The following is a 16,247-nucleotide window of genomic DNA, read 5'->3' as shown; positions in this document are numbered from 1 at the left end:
GTGGTAATAATTGTCAAAAACACTCTCCTCATACATACTGAATATTTATGAATATATATTTGGGAAGCATTTCCATAAAAGAATTTGTAGATTTATAAACATAAACATATTTTGGATTCTTGGAGGCCATTCATTGACTCATTTTTATGCTGGTTTTATATATAGGTTTTATAAACGTCACTGAATTCTGGTGGAATATAGTGTATTCTGTCGATCTTTTTCCTCTACATAGTCATACAAAAAGAGTTTGTATATTTACATGCAAAAAGGTTAGTAATCTAATACTAAAATTAAAATCTTTAGCAAATGAGAAGTCAGTATAGTTCATCTACCTGTTTCCTAAAATTACTATACTTAATAGTGCTTAGGTAGATATCTATCACCTTTTTATAGACTCTATGAAAGACAAACATAAATATGTTAGAGACATACAATGCATACATACATTCTTTCATAAGGAGGAGTCTCCTATAGGTAGATGAAAATGATACTTTCTACTAAGATATTTAAATTTCGTTGTATTTAAAATTGATATTCTCTTTCATCAAATGATTTGGGGTGATCAGAGAAATGTTTTTTTATTTGCTTGTTTGATCTCATGGTAGATTTTTAAACCAGACAACATGGCATAGTCAGAAGACCACTTTGCTAAGAGTTAGGAAATCTTTACTCTTTCTGTACTTTGTCACATATTAACTATTTCCTTGAAAAATTTCACTTCTCTGAGCCTAGGTGACTTCATCTGTAGTATGAGGTGGCTGAATTAGATGACATCCAAGGTCCTTTATATTTCTAACATTCTCTGAATCTGCAAACTTGCTTGGCAACATGGTCTTGCTTTCTTTAGAAATAAAAGTTTTATTCTGTGATTATTCTGCCTAAAATGAAAAACAGAGGGCTTGGTTTTCTTTTATGACCTTTGATTGGTGCCAGAGAATAACTGTCTCACTGCTTTTGCCTGATACCTGCAATAATAAGGATATAACATTGGCTCCATTTTAAGTCAGGCTAGTGACAGAAAACATTATTCACTTCTAACTTGTTGCCTTGATTTTTATATATCTCTTTATATTTAGAGATATATAAGATGAATACTCAATTGACTACTCATCCTTCTTTCTTGCTTTAGAGTCTACAATACTTAAGATATTTTTTAAGAAAAGAAATAAAATACAAACTCTTTTTCTAAGAACCTGATGCTAGTTATTGAAAATGAGAAATACACTTTGCTGTAAAAGTGTTACACCTCAAAATACCCTTTAGTCTAAGCACTAAATAGTTTTCATTCTTAGATCATTTTATCTCAGAGGACTTGCACTAATTCTGGTAATATAATAGTTACAAAGATTTTATCCCAAATTAAAAAACAATATGGCCTAATGCTTACCTAGATGAATTCTTTTCTTTCTTTTTTTTCTTTTTTTTTTTTTTTACAAGATTTATAAAACAGTAGAAGGAAAGAATGCAGAATTGATAACAGGGAAATGTCTTCTAAATACATCTATAGAGTTGTTGTGTTCCACAAGGTCTGCCTTTCCTTTGTAATGAGTGTTATCCTATGGATGCAGATGAAGCTTTTGTTGGTGTTGTGCACCTCATCCATTACTCCCAGGCTGACTGAGCCAGAGAGAAATGAATTTATGGAAAAGGAGCAGGAAGAAGCCTGCTGTTAGTGTGAACTCTATTTGAACTAGGTCTGACAGCAGGTTTCATTCTTTAGCATTTGGAATAGACCTTCTTGCTATTTGAAGAGTAGTTTGTTCTCTCATCTCTGATAATTTCATCAGGTATTAGCATTTATTAAAATGAAATATTACTCTTTTAATGTGGTGTGTATTTAGAGAAGCCAGTTTTTATAAGCATACTACTTGTTCTTTTTTTCCCACGTGTTGGGAACATACTTTGTATTAAAACTCACCAAGTAGCATACCTTCAAAGATTGTTAATTCTTTTCATTCCTGGTATTTTGAGTGAAAAACAGTTATTGATACACCACATGTACTTAAAATATTGACCTTAATGAGTATCAAAGATTTAAAATTAGAAAATGTAAAAAGACTTCTGAAATATATTTACAATGTAGGTGTTTCATTTATACTCTGAAGAGAAAGCCCAGTTAAATTTCTTTGAAATTTATCAGTGGTCATGAACCAATGTCCTGGCTTGATTCATGTAATTTGGAAAATTAGTGTTTACCGCTATACAGGGTGTCCCAAAAATTGCCATACATAGGGAAAATGGGAAATTGTAGCTAAATGTACCTTTATTTACAAATATTTTATTAGTGTTGGCTCTGAAAAGAGAATATTGTGATCTGTTATTATATCTGAGTGAGTACTCTAGAAATTAATCTATTTGTTCCTTTTCTTTTGTTTTAAAATTGGTTAGTAATTAGTGTTTAAAAATTTATAGAATTTAACATACATATCTGTTATTTTCAAAAGTTAAGTTTCATGAAATCTCTGTATTAAAACATCCGAGTTTTATCTTAATTTCTTGTTAGCACAGACTTTAATTTACTGAAAGTTTTTTACATATATTTTTTCTTGAACAGGTAAAGTACCTTTTATTCATGTGGGAAATCAAGTAGTATCAGAACTTGGTCCAATAGTCCAATTCGTTAAAGCCAAGGTAATAAAAAAATATTAAATGCATTTGATCACAATTCCTCTTAAATAAGTCATTCATCATTCTTTAGTGAATCTTAACATTTACATTGATTTTAACCTAGTTTTATAAAACGCCGATATAAACTACTGGAAAATATTTCTGAAGTATAAGTTGGTGTTTTTCATAATGTAAGTGAAGGGCAAATAAGGTAGTTTGATCTTTACAAAATGGTAATTTTCTAACCTATGCTTATGAGAATTTTGGTCATAAATTAAAATGGTTAGGTTATTATGGAGTATCCAGTTGACTTTTGAGAAGAGAGTTAGAGGAGGATATGTTCAGAAGTTGAATGTATTGATTTATCTATTTGAATGATTCTACTTTTCATTTATTCTGTTTAAATTTTAATAGTTGTTAAGGAATAACCCCATTAATGTTTTAGGAAACATCCTTCCAGACTTTTCTTTTTGCATGTATAGAAAAATAGATCATACTAGTATGTTTTATTTTGCAACCTATCTTTTAAAATCATTAATATGTTTGGACATTTTTCCATATTAATATCTATAGGTATATAGATATATGTCATCGTTTTAAATTGTCTTATAGTATTCTATTGGCTGTAGTATAATTTTATTTTCTCAAGTCTTTATTGATGGTCATTTAGGTTGTAGCCAATTTTTTGCTATTAGAGAGTGCTAAGATAAATTTTCTTGTATGTACACCTTTGTACACTTGTCTGTCTCCTTAGAATAAATTCCTAAAAGTGGTTTTGGGCTGTCATAGGGTATGTATTTTAAAATCTTACAATAGATTGCCAGATTGAACTAAAGGATATACCATTTCATGTATCCACTAGTTACTACAGTGTATTAGAATTTAAAAATTAGTGCTTATTTCCTTATATCGTTATTAACAGTATTTTTTTCATCTGTTTTCTTCTTTTGTGAAATAACTGATAATATAAATTTGTCTATTGAAAATGCATTGGTATAATGACAAATACTACTTATTAATATTTTGTAGTGATACAGCATATTATATGCTTTTATATAAAATAATTTTGAGAGGTATTTTGGATATTAATCCACTGGACAGTTACATGTTATGGTCCTTGTTACTAAGATAATTGAAAGTTTTTGTATATTTAATATGATGTTCTTTTATATTTTCCTAAATTCTCTTTAGGGCCATTCTCTTAGTGACGGGCTGGACGAAGTCCAAAAAGCAGAAATGAAAGCTTACATGGAGTTAGTCAACAATATGCTGTTGACTGCAGAGGTATAATATTATACCAGATAATATGGCTTAAAAATAAGTTTTTTCCTCTCATAAAATGTAATCTTTCCTATGGGTTATTTTAAAGTTATTAAGAAATGGGAAAATAGTCAAGTATTCATAATTCTAGGGTTGGGATAGTTACCCAAATTATTTGATCATTATCTTTGAACAAATTACCTGACATTTTCACTTTTAGTTTTTCTGTTTGTAAAAAGGAGTGATTCTTGCCTACTCATTATTTTACTTTGGCCTTTTGAAGTTTACTTAATTGTATGAATAAGAAATATTTTTATAAAGTTCCACCATTAAATTTTATAATTCTGTATAGTAGCTAAGGAAAGTAAACCCTCACATATGTGACTTATAAAATTGGTTTATAAAAAATTACTATGGCAAGAAATAACTTTCTTTATCCTTTTTCTCTGTGATATTCTAAAGTTTTAGTGACTGTTCTTTTGTTCCTAGTTGTATCTTCAGTGGTGTGATGAAGCTACAGTAGGGGAGGTGAGTGGTTCTGCAGCATTTATCTTAATTAAAATTTAATGAGAAAACACTTTTGCTCAGAATCGCAAGTCCCTGCTCATAAATGAAACATTGTGGTTTATACCATTAGTGATATAGTTTTTCACTTACTTTAATTTTGCTTGCACATACACTTTAGGGAAGCTATGTGTCATTGTTTGATGTAACTGTTTGCAAAGTACATAAAAGTTTATATATTTTTTAAAGGGTACAGTTTAAGATTTTAAGTTTTTAGATTGCAAGCTATGTATTTTTCTCAGATTGCTCTATTTATATTCTCTGAAAATATATTTGTTTTAGAATTCTATTTGTAAAACTGTGCATCATTTTTAGGAAGGATCACATTTTTAACAAAATCTTATTGCTTTAGATTACTCATGCTAGGTATGGATCTCCTTACCCTTGGCCTCTGAATCATATTTTGGCCTATCAGAAGCAGTGGGAAGTCAAACGTAAGATGAAAGCTATTGGATGGGGTAACAAGACTCTGGACCAGGTCAGTTCATGCCTGCCACTCTATAACCTGATTTCTTTCCCATTGAACAATACATTGTGGGCATCTTTTATGTCAATAAATTTAGATCTGCAGCATCGAGGCTTAAAAAGGAAAGCCTGTTAAATATAGTACTTTATATATCTATTTTTCTTTGGTCTTAAATTTACTAAAGTAGCAAAATTTTAAAATATACGTCTTGTCCCACTATCATCAAGTTAATTAACGTCTGTCTTTTCCAAGACTACGCTTAATCCTGGCCAGCTATTTCACTGATGTGTGTCATTGGCCACAAGGGGGATTAAGTAAATGAATAGGGAAGGAGTAAATAAAATCCATCTCCACTAGTGGGAAAACAACTCAAATGTTTTTACTCATGGTGGGTCAGCAGTGTCATCTTTATGAAGCAAATATTTTTATATCTGCAAAGTTATTTGAATATATGGGTTCAGGATAACATTTTCTTGACAAAGTTCTTACAAGTAACTTAAATGTACTTGTATTTAAATGAAATTTATTCTCAAATTTTCTATTTCTTATGTAGAAAGTATTATATATGGTCTATAGTCTGATTTAAATATATTATAAGATGTTAACCTAAATTTACATTTTTGTTTTAAACTGTGGTATAAATTAAGTTTTAGATACTCTTTATTGTTTGCTAATTTAAATATTTTTCTTTATGGCCTATTGCCCGCGTTAGGTTTTAGAAGATGTAGACCAGTGCTGTCAAGCTCTTTCTCAAAGACTGGGAACACAACCCTATTTCTTCAATAAACAGTAGGAAATTTTATTTTTTTTAAGTTGGTTTTTTCTCTGTATTGTTAGGTTGCAAATTTCTTGTGTCATAAAGGAAGTGCTTTTTCAAAAAATATTTATGAAAAGATTTAGTTATTTTTAAATTTTTGTACTCATTAAGCATTTATTTAGCACTTCTCGGCTCTGAGAAACTAAAATTTCTAAAATGTGGTCTTTGTCATGAAGAATTTCTCTTAAGGGCAGTCATGTAAATCAGTCATTATTGTATGGTATGATAAAGGTTGTAATAGAGGTAGTTCAAGGTGTTGTATATAACTTCAAAATCCTAACAAAATTCTAAACTTGTAAAGTCCTATAACAACATAAAGAAGTTGTTAGTGTAAGTATAGTTGTCTGTTTACGATGATACCCTATATAGAATGATACCCTGGGGACTGGAAAAGTCAACAGAACTAAACAATAAAAAATATTCTTAGACAAGTACTATTTTGAGCTTATCTTTTAAATGTTAATGAAAACATTCATAAAGCATAGAAATGAAAGGATTTGATTATATGTGTATATGTGTAAATTGAGTAATTCATGTTTCATTGACAGATTTTTTTTTGCAATTTTGAAAAGAATCTCTAATGTTGGCAAAGAATGAATTTTTTATTAAAAATTATCATTTTGATATATCAGAATCAGCTGTCTATTCTGTGATTCAGTATAAAATGGGCTTAAATTAGCATTTTAATCTTAATGGTTTACGTAGGTCTAAATTTTACTTGGCTTTTTAATGAAAATTTCTTGCTTTTTAGATTGATAATTTTTAAAAGGCTTTATTTGCTATTATTTATTATATCTTCATAAGCATTCATCTTCTATAGCAATATCAAACAGCTTGTGGTAAAGATGTTAATATTTGTAGTAAAAATGACTGTGAAGATAGCTTGGAAATATTTAAGTTATATTATTCCATAGCATGAGTAATGAATATTATATATAACTGATATTAAAATAAAATTTGGGATCTGTTGATCTTTGAAGAGGAAAGGTCACAGAGTTCAAACCATGAAATCTTGGTAGGTAAAGCTTTTACAACTCCGTTCCTGTTTCTAGTGATGTTTGCTATGCAGATTCTATTTGTTTAGTCCCTAATATAAAAGAAATGTATCCAAATGTTAGTATTCTGTAGTTCCCCTTTTCTTTCTAATATAGGAATTCTTAGAAGTTGAAAAGCTCAGAAGGGTGTGTTTTATTGTTTGAAGTGCATTTTTCTGTTTTACAAGTTAGTTTGAGTTAGTTTTGTTATGCACCTTGTCTTTAGGAGAGGCCAAGAGAGTAGATTTAACTTATTTTTCATCTCAGTTAAACTCATTGTCACTGTGTTAGTAACCAGAAACCATTTGGACATGCCACTCAATGGGAATACCAAGGTATCATTTTTCTTCATAAGGGCACAGTTATATTTAAACTTATAATGGAAATTCTAATTTAGAACAGTTGTAAAACCAAAGGCTTGCTTTTGAGGAACTTTAATTGATATTAAGATATAGGTTTTTGAAATGATTTTACCTTACATGATATTTAGGCAGATAAACATTTTTTCCTAGGAAATAATTATGATTGAAGACGAGAATAGATTTAATTTTGAAATTTAATTTTAACTAATCATTTTATATTAAAATGCAAATAAAGTACATTTAGGAAAAAGTAACTTGTATTTTCATTTTGTTCTGGCAAAATTTGTCTCATTTCTTTATCTGTAGTAGGAGTCATCACTTTGTAAGACGCTATACCTTAGTGGATAGAGCCCTGGCTTAAATCAAGCTATATAGTATTGGACTCTAAGTTAGAGGCCCTCAATTCTATTCTTGGCTCTGACATATACTGAACTTGGGCAAGTTACTTTAATTCTCTGTGTATCCTCCTCCCCTTACTCCTGAAAATTAGAATCAACTTTTCTCCTAGCTTACCTACAGGGGATCTTGGGAGGACTCATGAAAGAAACCAAATGAAAAGGTTAGTTAAGGAAGATCTTACGGCAAGGATAATAATTGGGGAAAGAGGACCAAGAAGTGAGGGGCTTGATTTACAAACTTATGTGCAGTCCTAAAGATCAGTGATTGGAATATAAAGGAAGGATATATAGATTGTTTCTAGTAGTATGAAGAGATGACAAGTTAATCATGTATTGGGCAAGAAAAATTAGGAAACACCCAGATAAAATTAATATTTTTGAAATTAGATGATACTATAAAAGGTATCAGAGAGAAAGAAAGAAATATGAAATCATAATGAATAAACAAAGCAAAAAGGATGAATGCCAGAAAAATTTTAAATGGAAAAGGTTAGGAAAATGTTGACATTTTACAGTACTGTTTTTGTTTTAATTTTCAAATGAAAGAAGAGTGGATAACCAAGAGAAATGTGGAAAGAATGATGATACAAGATAAGGAAGCATCAAATTTTTTAGGACTTTAAAAATGTATTTGTCACCCCAGAATGTTTTTCTAATAAAAAATCTATAAAGATAAATGCAACAATATATATGACGTACCTTAGAACTCTTAGGAGGGAAATGGCTATCTATATACAAATTATATAATCCACAAACTATTTGGTAAGCAGACAGGTGGAAAGTTATGTTTTCTCTTGACATGGTATAGCAAGCTAATTAAAAGACAAGTGGAACATTATGTTTTCTCTTCATATGGTATAGCAAGATAATTCAATCAAGATCTTGACTTGATTAAGCAGTCAGGCTTATTGATATATAATTTACATGTAATTAAATTGTCACTTTTAAGTGTATAGTTCTATGAGTTTTAACAAAGGCATACAGTTGGGTAAACCACCACAACAGGTATACTTTTTAAAATGAAAGAAATTGTTGGAATTAGTAATTTATTGTCAGAGTCATTATATATATAGACAGTCACGTGAGGAATAACAACATTTCAATCCATGGTGGACTGCATATGACAGTGGTCTCATAACATTATAATACCTTGTTTTACTGTACCTTTTTAAAATTTAGATATATTTAGATACACAAATACTTACTGTTGTGTTACAGTTGCCTATAGTATTCAATACAGTAACTTACTGTACAGGTTTGTAGCCTAGGAGCAGTAGGATATATCATATAGCCTAGATGTGTAGTAGGCCATACCATCTAGGTATGTGTAAATACATTCTTTTTTTTTTTTTTTTTTTGAGACAGAGTCTCACTCCGTTGCCTGGACTAGAGTGCCATGGTGTCAGCCTAGCTCACAGCAACCTTAGACTCCTGGGCTCAAGCAATCCTTCTGCCTCAGCCTCCCGAGTAGCTGGGACTATAGGCATGCGCCACCATGTCTGGCTAATTTTTTCTATATATTTTTAGTTGTTCAGCTAATTTCTTTCTATTTTTAGTAGAGACGGGGTCTCGCTCTTGCTCAGGCTGGTCTTGAACTCCTGAGCTCAAACCATCCGCCCACCTCGGCCTCCCAGAGTGCTAGGATTACAGGCGGGAGCTACCATGCCCGGCCCTAAATACATTCTATAATGTTCGCATAGCGATGAAATCACCTAATGTTGCATTTCTCAGAATGTATTCTTGTTGTTAAGCAACACGTGACATATGTGCTTAGCTTGATTTAATCTATTGAATTCTGCTTCCTGTCGATGTTCTAAAGTAACTTGCCACAAAGTTGCTATCTTTATGTAACATCAGATCAATTTTTATTTACTCATACCCCTATATAATTCAATATCTTTAGAGTTATGTGGATATATAGTTGCAGTAAATAATGTTTTGACCACTTCAGGAGTACTTCTGAAGCACTCTGATTTCAGCATACATTCGTGCTTGAACTCATTCAGAACCTTCGTTTATTGTTAAAAGGATGCCCATCTACACTATTGGAAGTTGCGTCAGGGAATATGTTCACCTTTTTTAGGCTCTTGTATAAGAAACAAGGGTAGCTGGCACTAAACAAGGATTTGAAAAATAAGTCCTGAATTGTTAAGATAAGATGTACCTTTTAAGAAATATGTTTAGGGATGTAGAAGAGTTGGTGTTTATATAATATTACTTCTTTGCAAGGTATCTCAGCTCTACATTTATCCACTGTACATCCTTGGTTCTTTGCAGGGTTCCATTTGTTATTGACTTATCTGTGATGATAAGATTATGGTGCTATTGAGTTTAAGATCACGAGACTTTTTAAGACTATGCTGTCAGCTGCCCTTTCAAAAATGGCTATATATTACACATCTGACTTTGATTAATTTCATTTATTTCTTAGGTACTGTGCTAAGAACTGGAGATATAAAGATATATGCAGTGTTGCCTTTAAAGAGCATGGAGTGTAGTGAGGGAAACAGTTAAGTCAACACAGTTATAGTGTGGTATGAGAAGTGTGTCACCTTTTTATTGATTCATTCAGCACATATTTATTGAGAACCTATGTGCCAGGCCATTGTTCTAGCTATTGGTTATACAGCAGAAAACAAGTAGATAAGCCAGGCATGGTGGCTTGCACCTGTAATCCTAGCACTCTGGGAAGCCAAGGCTGGATGACTGCTTGAGTTCAGGAGTTCGAGACCAGCCTGAGCAAGAGCGAGACCCCATCTCTACTAAAAATAGAAAAATTAGGCAGGCATGGTGGTGTGCGCCTGTAGTCCCAGCTGCTTGGGGGCCTGATGCAGGAGGGTCGTTTGAACCCAGGAGTTTGGGGTTCCAGTGAGCTATAATGATGCCACTGCACTCTAGCTGGGGTGACAGAGCAAGACTCTTGTCTAAAAAAAAAAAAAAAGAGGTGGTAATATGTGACATTTAAACCTTGTTCTGACAAACCAGAAGGAGCCAGCAATGTGAAGCCAGAGAAAGAGTATTTTAGGCAGTAGGAATAGTTGGTGTCAAGGCCTCAGGATTGACTTGACTTTTGTGTTCAAATGAAAGAAGCAAGAACAGTTTGGGTTGCATGTTGAGAATGGTAGGAAGTGAGTTTGAAGAGGTAGGCAGGAGCCAGATCATCTGGGCTTTGTATGCTTAGGGTAAGGAGTTAGGCATTTTAGTATAAGTGGAATGGAAATCCATTGGAATATTTTATGGCTTGGAGTGATATGATCTGGTGACATTAAATAGTCATTCTGGCTATGGTGTAGAGAATGAGTAGAAACAGGAAGACACATAAGGAGGCTATTGCAGTGGTCTAGGTGAGAGATGATAGTAGCTGAAACTAGGAGATGATAATAGAGAGAGATAAGTGGTATTCAGGGCATAATTTGGAGGTAGTATCTCACCAGCCTTGCTAATATATATGGGGGGCGGGGAGTAAGAGAAAGAGAAGACTCAAGGGTAACCCCTGGATTTTTGGCGTGAACTGCTCTGTGGATAGTGGTGCCTTTTATTTTTGGAAGATTGGGAGACCAGCATTTTTGAGATACTTACTTAACATTGAAGTGGAGATGTTATGTAGGCATTTCAATGTGTGAATCTAGAGCTCAGGGGAGAGATTAGGACCGTAAATAAATATTTGGGATTTAGTGGCATGAAGATGGTATTTAAAGCTGTACAACCCCATGCAATTCTTCATAAGTAGTGACCAAGAACACATGGCTAGTAAGTGGCAGAATTGGGGTTCAGATTTAAATTTGACTGATCCCCAAATCTATTCTGTCAAACCAGATTATTATAACATATTTTCACATTTAGCTGGACTAGCACATGTTTTCTCAAAAACTTCATCACTGTGGGACTGACAGTAATAATTAGTTCATAATTAGGCTGGTATTTTCTCCTTTTAGTAATATTGCATTAGTAATTATTTTAATACAATGTAGATTGGTGATGCCACATTTATGGACCATTAGTAGTAAGGTAAATTTCATTTTGTTGTTAGTAATATATAATTAAAGAGGAAAAAACCCTAGAAAATTTTATGTTGAGGCCATCTTTATGATTATGTTTCCTTCAGAAATCTAAGTTACTTTAAAAGTGGTACAATTAAAGTTGTATCATGTTGTTGATATGTGATTGGGTGAGTGGTTATCATTTTTTGGTTGCAGCACCACAGCAGAAATCCTCTGAGCTTTGATAGCACTTTGTCTGTGTTTCTATTAAAACACTTAATAAATTACATTGTGGTAATTTATGTTTTGTGTCCATGTCTTGGAGTATCTTTCTTGTTTTTGTGTCTCCAGCATCTGGTATAGTTTCAGGCACACTGGAGACCTGCTGTATCTATTCAGTGAACAAAGTAATGAGTAAAATGAATATGATCTATTACACCTATATTATTTTAACACATTTACATATTACTGTTACTTCAAAAAACAAGTCATACAACTAGCAAATCATACTTAAAATTTTTTTTCCCAAGTTAAGACAATAAATTCTCTGAAGTTGTGTTAGGATTTATTTCTTATATAGCTTTTTTCTTTTAAATTGATGAATAAAATGTTTTTTAAAGTAGTATACAGTTGTCTCTTGGTATCTGTGGGGGATTGGTTTCAAGATCCTCTCTGATACCAAAATTCCCAGATGCTCAAGTCTTATATAAAATGGCATACTATTTGCATATAACCTATGTACATCCCTGGTATACTTTAAATCATCTTTAGATTACTTATACACTCTGTTGTTTTTAAAATTTGTATGATTTTTATTGTTGTATTGTTATTTTTTATTTTTGAAACTATTTTTGACCCCAGGTTGGTTGAACCTGCAGGTGTGGGACCTGTGGGTGCGGAGAACCTGACAGTATTTTCTACTATAAAAATTAAATTCTACTCATATTACTGTCATTTCTACTTTTGTTTTAGGCCTACTGAACTTGATGCACTGGTATTTGGCCATTTGTACACCATTCTTACCACACGATTGACCAATGATGAACTTTCTGAGAAGGTGAAAAACTATAGCAACCTCCTTGCTTTCTGTAGAAGAATTGAACAGCACTATTTTGAAGATCATGGTAGAGGCAGGTTGTCTTAGAGTTATATATTAATTTAGTTATTTTAAAAAATCAAACTTTTGAAATATGTTACTTGAATGTTATAATAGATACTGTATCCAAAATTTAAAACCAAATCACTGTTTTTTGAAACCTCAAAACAAATTATATAATGTATCCTATATATATATACTTTATATTATTTGTGTTGACGTTAAAATAATTCTGAATTATTTCATTTGATATATTGTATTCCATGTCTTAAAATTTTTGTTTCCTTGAAACATGTATGCATATAAAAATAAAGCTTGAACAACTGTATGGATGTTATATTTACTTTCTTTTGATCTTTCTGAAAGCTGCTTATTGAGCTTTACACATGTAGAATAAATAGTGTCTTTTCTAAGGCAAGTAATTTGTGTTATACACTCCACGATTCCTTTGCAAGGTACATGGTCAAACTGTAATGAGGAAAAATGTTCTTACCAAGTGTGTACTTAGAAAATGGATATGATTTTAAGGTGATTAAATCTTGACATAGATTTAACATGTAAGAGCATTCTCTATATTTAAACTTAATTGAATTAAAAAAACATTGCATCAGAGCAGCTATCATTCACATTTGATAAAGGGGTAGGCTGAGGGACCTTATTTTTTTGAGACAAGAACATTTTAGTAATGCTTTTTTATTCCTGTCATGGGGAAGAGAGGATAATTTTCACAGAAGTATCAATAGGAATTTACATATAGACACAAAAGATTGTATGTTGTGTCCTCAAATTTTCTGACATTTCATATCTTATAAAAACCAAGGATGCTATAAAGAATCAGATGTAAAAAAAATCATTTTTAAATCTAGAATAAAAATACTTTTATATTTTCTTGTTATGTACCAGGGATTTTTAAATCATTCAATCCTTATAAAAACACTATGGCTTTGCAGATACCACCTGCCATCAATGGGAAACCCTTGGGCCATGTCTCCTTTGAGATGTTTGCAGACAAAGTTCCAAAGACAGCAGAAAACTTTCAGCTCTGAGCACTGGGGAGAAAGGATTTTGTTATAAGAGTTCCTGCTTTCACAGAATTATTTCAGGGTTTATGTGCCATGGTGGTGACTTCACATGCCATAGTGGCACTGGCAGCAAATCTGTCTGTGGGGAGAAATTGATGATGAGATCTTCCACCTGAAGCATGCCGGTCTTGGCATCTTGTCTATGACAAATGCTGGACCCAACACAAATGGTTCCCAGTTTTTCATCTGCACTGACAAGTTTGAGTGGTGGCATGTGGTGAGAGAGAGAGCATGAATATTGTGGAAGCCATGGAGCACTTTGGGTCCAGGAATACCAAGACCAGCAAGAAGGTCACCATTGTCTACTGCAAACAACTTTAATAAATTTGACTTGTGTTTTATCTTAACGACCAGACTATTCCTTCTGTAGCTCAGGAGAGCACCCCTCCACCCCATTTACTATCAATACCCTATAATCTTGGTGCTGTCACTGCAGTTCTTTGGGTTCCATATTTTCCTTATTCCCTTCTACCTCTTGTTGGATTGCAGAGTTAAGTTTATAATTATGAAATAAACCAAAAAGAACAAAAAATCACTATGAAGGTTATTATCTTGAGTTTACAGGTGAGGAAATGGAGACATAAAAAAGATGATACCTTGCCCAAGGTCATAGTTAGTAAGTCTAAATTTAGCATTCAAAGCCAGGCAGTCTGGCATCAGTTTGGCTTTTAATCACTATGCCTTTTTTTTCTTTTTAAAGATTATAGATTTATACCATATAAAGGACATATTAGGTTATCCTTCGTCTAAATCCCATCTAAACTTTGGGTGCTCACTTTGGGCTATGTTATTAGTTTTCCCAAACTAATTTTATAATGTGTATTATTAAAATAAAAAATCCCCAGTTACCTGTGTTTTTACACAATTTTTATGACAGGTTTTTGTATATATTTTTGCATACTTGTTTTGTACAAAATAATACATTTTTCTTTTAATATTACCATCATATGTATTTAATTGTACAAGTACCATTTATACTTTAGAAAACACAATTTAGATTTTTTTCTTTGAATTTTTTTGGATATACAGATACTTCAGCGTAGATTGTGATATTTTAATCTTAATGATTACAACTGATTGTATTCCTAATATGAGGAAATTAGGAGACATTGGTTGTTTATTCTCAGTTGATATATTTATTTTTAAGACTTACTGTATATGGATCACCTCAGAGAAGGTTTGTTTCTTTGCGGTGTTGAGGTGAATCACCACCAAAACATACACTAGAAAATGGAACCTTTGACATCCCATTTTGGTGATTCAGTTTTCTGCCTTTATCTTTTAAATTTGGGTCCATAAAGCTAAGTCACAGTACTTAAAAATTATCACTGAAAAGCCAGTTTGCTGACATATGTTTTGCTGCCAAAATACTTACTAATGAATTTTAAAATAAGTAGCATGCACCCTTATTTAAATAAAAACTTAAATCATGAGTAGTTTTACAGAATTACAGTTTTACATGTAAGAAACTTTAAATCAACACAGATTTAGTCTACAGTATCATATTTGATGACTTTTGAATGATGTGCATTATTGAGTTTAAAATAATTTTGCCTTCTATGAAACCCCTTAGAAATCCAACTTGTTACTATTTAATTGATTTCAATATTGGATGGGTAGCCGTAGTATTAATTCATTAGGTACCCTAAATCTAAGAAAAATAGAAATTATAAACTATGTCAATCTATGAGAGTCACTAGTAAGTAATATGTCTTGATTTTTTTAATAAACGGATAATATTTTTCTTAATGTGTATGGTTGTCATTTAATGATATGGATGCTATATTGAGATATTTCAAGATACTACCTTCTACAGTAAAATTTAAGATGATGCAATTTTTTTGAATTTACAGTAATTTTTTAATTTAAATTATTACAGCCAGTGGCTTCTTGGTCAACTATATGACATTAAATTAAACTATAAGTTATTAAATATGAAATGTCTGATTTTGAATCAAAAGTTTAGTTTATTATATCTCATATGAGAAGCAGTACAATTAATCAAAGTATGCACCTAAACTAGTGACACAGTTTTGCCCTCTTAGCAGTAGCCTGTTTGTGCCAGCAGTGAAGAAGCCTGGAGAGCGAGTAGTGATGAAGTCATGGAAGGCATTTCCACAGCTTCTTGAGAATTGAATATTTTTCCTTGAAAGAAGTGGTCCAAAGCCTGGGAGAAGTGTTAGTCAGTGCATGGTCTGGTGAATACGGCGGATGACAGAGAGTTTCCAAATCCAGTGTCTGTAGTTTGAGCCCCTTTGTATGACATGTGTTCGAGCATTGTCTTGCAAGAGGATTGGCCTGTCCCTGTTGACCAATCTCAGCTGCTTAATCACAAGCATCCTCATCATTTTGTCCAACTGGTTGCAGTAGACAGCTGCTATCATCAGTTAACCAGGTTTCATGAAGCTGTAATGGATACCAGTGCTGGACCACCAAACAGACAGCATTAGCTTTTTTTGATGATGATTCTGTTTTGGATTGTGTTTCAGTGCTTTATCTTTATCCAACCATTGTGCTGAACACTTACGATTGTCAAAAAGAGTCCGTTTTTCATCACATAACAATATGGTATAGAAATGGT

At 32.3% G+C, this 16,247-nt stretch overlaps 1 protein-coding gene and 1 pseudogene across 3 annotated transcripts in view; both read left to right on the top strand.

Moving 5' to 3' along the window:
- MTX2 (metaxin 2) overlaps positions 1 to 13,002 on the top strand; it is a 59,125-nt gene extending 46,123 nt beyond the window's left edge. The window contains exons 5-10 of one of the 3 annotated variants that reach the window (XM_069470490.1): positions 2,555 to 2,631; positions 3,799 to 3,891; positions 4,357 to 4,395; positions 4,853 to 4,909; positions 5,610 to 5,686; positions 12,461 to 13,002. In XM_069470490.1, coding sequence (XP_069326591.1) covers positions 2,555 to 2,631; positions 3,799 to 3,891; positions 4,357 to 4,395; positions 4,853 to 4,909; positions 5,610 to 5,686; positions 12,461 to 12,632 — 515 coding nt within the window. In that variant the 3' untranslated portion in view covers positions 12,633 to 13,002. Of the gene's footprint in view, positions 1 to 2,554; positions 2,632 to 3,798; positions 3,892 to 4,356; positions 4,396 to 4,783; positions 4,910 to 5,609; positions 5,687 to 12,460 lie in introns of all 3 variants that reach the window. The other 2 variants (XM_069470485.1, XM_069470498.1) reach the window with 2 other exon arrangements.
- A 559-nt stretch (positions 13,003 to 13,561) lies between these two features.
- LOC138384806 (peptidyl-prolyl cis-trans isomerase A-like) lies at positions 13,562 to 14,061 on the top strand (annotated as a pseudogene).
- The last annotated feature ends 2,186 nt before the right edge of the window (positions 14,062 to 16,247 follow it).

This window comes from Eulemur rufifrons, chromosome 1 (assembly GCF_041146395.1).
Source record: "Eulemur rufifrons isolate Redbay chromosome 1, OSU_ERuf_1, whole genome shotgun sequence".
In the NCBI taxonomy this organism is placed as follows: domain Eukaryota; kingdom Metazoa; phylum Chordata; class Mammalia; order Primates; family Lemuridae; genus Eulemur; species Eulemur rufifrons.
This window is presented reverse-complemented; position numbering and strand designations above follow the sequence as displayed.